At 49.4% G+C, this 4,957-nt stretch overlaps 1 protein-coding gene across 1 annotated transcript; it reads left to right on the top strand.

The window, feature by feature from the left end:
• Positions 1–1,459: 1,459 nt before the first annotated feature.
• Positions 1,460–3,488, top strand: LOC123139638 (3-ketoacyl-CoA synthase 12). Its single transcript, XM_044559382.1, has one exon. It carries the CDS (start codon positions 1,689–1,691, stop codon positions 3,066–3,068), a length of 1,380 nt encoding a protein of 459 aa, XP_044415317.1. The 5' UTR covers positions 1,460–1,688; the 3' UTR covers positions 3,069–3,488.
• Positions 3,489–4,957: the final 1,469 nt, after the last annotated feature.

Genomic DNA, 4,957 nt, shown 5'->3' with positions numbered 1-4,957 from the left:
TCCGTATGCACACGCACTGCACCGCATCCCACATGACATATACGCGTTACAGCGAGCAGCTGGTAGGACACAGGGTCGACAGTGATACTAAGCACGGAGAGAGCACGTACGACGTGCAACAGTGTGACGCCTACAGTGGCACGTATTATGATATCGGTGTGTGTCAATCTGCAAAAGGCTCGCGGGCAGTAACTACGACGCGTGGGACGGACGAGAAGAGCCGCGTGAGGAGGACAAAAGTCGCGGTACCCGTCCACGGGATCAGTGCACGCTCCCTCACGGAGAGTACGTGTGCCGGCCAGCGGTGGCGTGCTGCGGCAGGCACCACCGGCACCGGACACGGCCCCAAATTCACCACACCAGTGCTATGAACATTACTGGTAGTAGTACTAGTAATTAACTACGTCCATGCACCTGACACTGACAGTTCCTGTTCCCGCCTCACAGAAAGGTCACTCAACAGTCGACGGACTCGAAGTCTCGAACCAGTATAGGAATCGTAACGAGCCAGTCAAGGTGTCAAATCAGATAATTTTTGTGCCTTGCTCCGGGTAAGATAGTTTAGGGTTTTACCTTCGCAAAGGTGGCACATATTCCCCTTTTTCGGTTTATAGGGCGTATTTCAATTTTTTTTGTTTTTTGTAATTTAAAAACTCATCTCCGTCTCATTTTTAGTTTTCGAGGCGCATTAGATCATTGCATGCAAGAATTAAAAAGAACACACCAATGCATGTAATATTTCTATCCATCTAGTGGCCAAGCATGCATGCATCACAATTAATTTAAATTAATGCATGAATTTAACTTGAGTAGTAGTTTTTTAAAGTACGAGATGCGTTTCTTCACTCACAAAATGTCTTGATTGATGAGATTTCAGATTTGAATCCTACAAACCAGAAAAAAAGAGAGTATTAGATCCTACTTAAATTTGTCCATCGAAACGGATTGGATCGAGCTTCCGACGTAGATTGACGCCGGCTCCCCGAGGCTGCATAGCACAATACAGTACAATGAACGCAACTGGCAGAGGTAATTAACTACTACGTGCATGCACCTGACAGTCACTGTTTCCGCTTCACAAGAATGGCCACTCAACAGTCGACGGACTCCACCCACTTGGAATTGCTAACGAGGCAAGTGATCAATCATAGAGCGTGTCAACTCACAAGGATTTTGCCTTGATTTTATTAGCACTAGCAGTATACGAAAACAGGGGACACCGCCTTTCGCGTCGCCCTCATCCTGCCATCCCGTCGCCGACTGGCCGGCTGGCCGGCGTGTGTGCCAGTGCCAGAGAGAGAGACAGGCCTAGCTAGCTCGCCAATGCATGCCACCGCGGGGAGTAATTGGTTGGGCGTTGGCCACCGCAGGCCGCCACTGGCGCCCGCCCCGATCGCATTAATCCCCACCTCACCGGCGCCCCGCCCCCGACGCGACGCGGCCATGTTCGCCACCACCACCACCTCCACCACCCCCAGTAGTTGGGCCGCGTCCCTCGCGTGCGCGCACCCACGTCACGTACACCCACGTACATCTCGCACCGCGCCACCAACCGCGTGCCGCACCCGCCTATATATCCCGCCCCCGCCACGCCTGCCCCTGCCACTGCCACTGCCACACTCCCTCGCACTCGCCAGTCACCACCTCGACCGACGCAGCCAGAGCGCGCCGGCGACGGACGCACGGCCATGGAGCTGCTGCCGCTGCTGACGGTGCTGCTGCTGGCGCACGCGGCGGCGTACCTGGCGTGGCAGGCCGTGGCGCGGCGGCGGCGGGCGCGCTGCTACCTGCTCGACTTCGCCTGCCACAAGCCCTCCGACGACCGCAAGGTGACCACCGAGATGGCGGGCGCCGTCATCGAGCGCAACAAGCGCCTCGGCATGCCCGACTACCGCTTCCTGCTCAAGGTCATCGTCAACTCCGGCATCGGCGAGCACACCTACTGCCCGCGCAACGTGCTCGACGGCCGCGAGGAGTGCGCCACCCACTACGACGCGCTCGAGGAGATGGACGCCTTCTTCGACGACGCCGTGCGCGGCGTGTTTGCGAAGACGGGCGTGTCGCCGCGGGACGTGGATTTGGTCGTGCTCAATGTCGGGTCCTTCTCGCCGGCGCCGTCGCTGGCGGCGCGGGTCGTGGCCCGGTTCGGGATGCGGGAGGACGTGCAGGCCTACAACCTGTCCGGCATGGGGTGCAGCGCGGGGCTCGTGTCCGTGGATCTCGCGCGGCAGGTCATGCTCACCCGCCCGCGCACCATGGCGCTGGTGGTCACCTCCGAGTCCTGCGCCCCCAACTGGTACAACGGCACCGACAAGTCCATGATGCTCGGCAACTGCCTCTTCCGCTGCGGCGGCGCCGCCGCGCTGCTCACCAACGACCCGGCCTACCGGTCCCGGGCCAAGATGGAGCTGCGCTGCCTCGTGCGCGCGCACATCGGCGCGCACGACGACGCGCACGCCGCCGCCGTGCACTGCGAGGACGCCGACGGCCGCCTCGGCGTCAGCCTCAGCAAGGCGCTCCCCAAGGCCGCCGTGCGCGCCTTCAGCGAGAACCTCCAGCGCCTCGCGCCGCGCATCCTGCCGGCCGCCGAGCTCGCGCGCTTCACCGTGCGCCTCCTGGCGCGCAAGCTCATGCGCCGGAAGCTCAAGTTCGAGGGCCCCAAGATCAACTTCAAGACCGGGGTGGACCACTTCTGCCTCCACCCCGGCGGGACGGCCGTCATCGAGGCGGTGAGGAAGAACCTGGGCCTCAACAGCTACGACGTCGAGCCGGCGACCATGACGCTGCACAGGTGGGGGAACACGTCGGCGAGCAGCCTGTGGTACGTGCTCTCCTACATGGAGGCGAAGCGGCGGCTCAAAGCAGGGGACAGGGTGCTCATGGTCACCTTCGGCTCCGGGTTCAAGTGCAACAGCTGCTACTGGGAGGTGAGCAAGGACCTCGACGACGCCGGCGCCTGGGAGGACTGCATCGACGACTACCCGCCGGAGACCATGGTCAACCCCTACACGGAGAAGTTCGGATGGGTCAACGACCTGCAGGGCCAGGGAGGCGCCTTCCCATTCTAACCTCCAATTATCTGATTTTACTTTGGATCCTAAATTATTATTGATTATTTCAGAGTTAAAGAAAAACTCGTAGAAAATTATTTTAAATCAAGGGGGTATGTGTATGGTGTTTTTTTTTTCGTTTACGATTTTTCTGTTCGCCCCGTTGATACGAATTTACACTTGTAAATAGTTAGTCTGCATATATATGTGTATGTACGACTGTACGTGGATCCACGATGGATCGTGTTCTGAACAAAAAATTTGTTCGGGTATACTTAGAAGAAATAAAAAGTAAAAACAGAGTGTGCACAGGAAAAGTGAACAAAGGCATGAATATTTGTTACTTTCTGATTTTAGATGGGTCAACAACCTGTATTGAGACTTCAAATTTTGTAAACAAATTCTTAATCAAAGAATATGTCTATGGTTATTTTTTTTCCTATCAATTTTTTTCTTCTAATTTGTCTACTTCATACGAATTTGAACCTGCAAGTGTTCATGTCGCAAATTGCATACTCATGTTCCAATTTGTTCAAAACACTTACATGTATATTGTTGTGAACAAAATTCTAATTTGTCTACTTCATACGGATTTGAACCTTTAATGTTTCTTACACATCGCCGGTAGGTATATTGTTGTGAATAGAATTTTGTTCTCATATTCATGGCCTATGTGTAGGAAACACAAAATAAAATGAGTCTTATATGAAAAATCAGCAAGGACATTTAGTACATGCATATTTGTGCAAAATTTGACTTTGAGTAGGAAACGTCGTACACCATGAATGATTTTAAGATCACTACCTAGCCCACGAGGAATAAACAATCCCAATTATTACTAATAAGGACAACCAACTAAACATGCATGACAAGGATCTCATGCATCAAATACATGCATAATGGGAAATGTGGAAGGTAACGTACTTTATTCTACAACATTCATGATAAATGTCATCGCCCGTCGATTTTCTCAACTACCAATCAGTATAAAGCAAGTCTCCTGTGTTAATGTCCAGAGCTTTACTCAGATTTTTTTTCAAAATAGCTTGATCTTAACACATTTTTTACTATTATCATATAAACAATATGACACCCACAAAGCTTCATACCAATTTCCAGGTAGCACAAGATACAAATCTTGGTTTATATAATGGATGAAAATGGACCGCATCTTTATATGATATTTTAATAATTTTAATAGCATGCATGCTCCAGAAAACTTTAATTCTTGATCAATTAATATGAGAAACTAAGATCGGAGAGTCTTAAAATACATGCTTTTATAAGTGCTACGGTGCAATGTTACTATGTATTAAATATATAGTCAAAACAAAATTTAAAATGAAATACCCCTCAGGTTAATTATTATGCTGTTATTAGGAGATTAAATACACAATTAATATACAATTTTACGAGATTCTCGTCTAGAGCTAAACTATTAATGATAATAAAAAGAGCTACTTACGTAAGAATATGCCAAACAAAATGCATTGCTCGTGTAGAAAAAGAAAAAAAGACTGAAAACAGTAGAAATATAATGAACTGTTTGTCTAAATCCATGTTAAATTTCTCGCAGAAGAGTGGGAAGGATTTTATAGAAGCATTTTTATTTAAAATTCAATCGATAGGGAAGTAGAACAAAACTAATTCGATGAAGATTCACTGTAATGTAACAATAAACGTGAACAGAGAGGGACGCTAGCAGAGCTTCCAATCCTCTGAGAAACATCATAAGTTATTATATAATTTTCTTCCATTATTAAACAGATGAAAGTTGGTCACACATTTATATATATTTCTCGATGAATCTTTTTAAATCCAATTATTTTCCATGTAATTTACTCATAACCTCTACTTGCAAATATGCACTGCATCGAATCACAGTATATGAGGTGCTAACACACCGC

The sequence above is a fragment of the Triticum aestivum genome, chromosome 6B (assembly GCF_018294505.1).
Source record: "Triticum aestivum cultivar Chinese Spring chromosome 6B, IWGSC CS RefSeq v2.1, whole genome shotgun sequence".
NCBI classification, from domain to species: domain Eukaryota; kingdom Viridiplantae; phylum Streptophyta; class Magnoliopsida; order Poales; family Poaceae; genus Triticum; species Triticum aestivum.
The sequence above is the reverse complement of the archived record's forward strand: the minus strand, read 5'-3'. Positions and strand labels throughout refer to the sequence as shown.

What these genes read in the sequence shown, in the direction of transcription:
- LOC123139638 (XM_044559382.1), top strand. Translation starts at nt 1,689, where the DNA reads ATGGAGCTGCTGCCGCTGCTGACGGTGCTGCTGCTGGCGCACGCGGCG.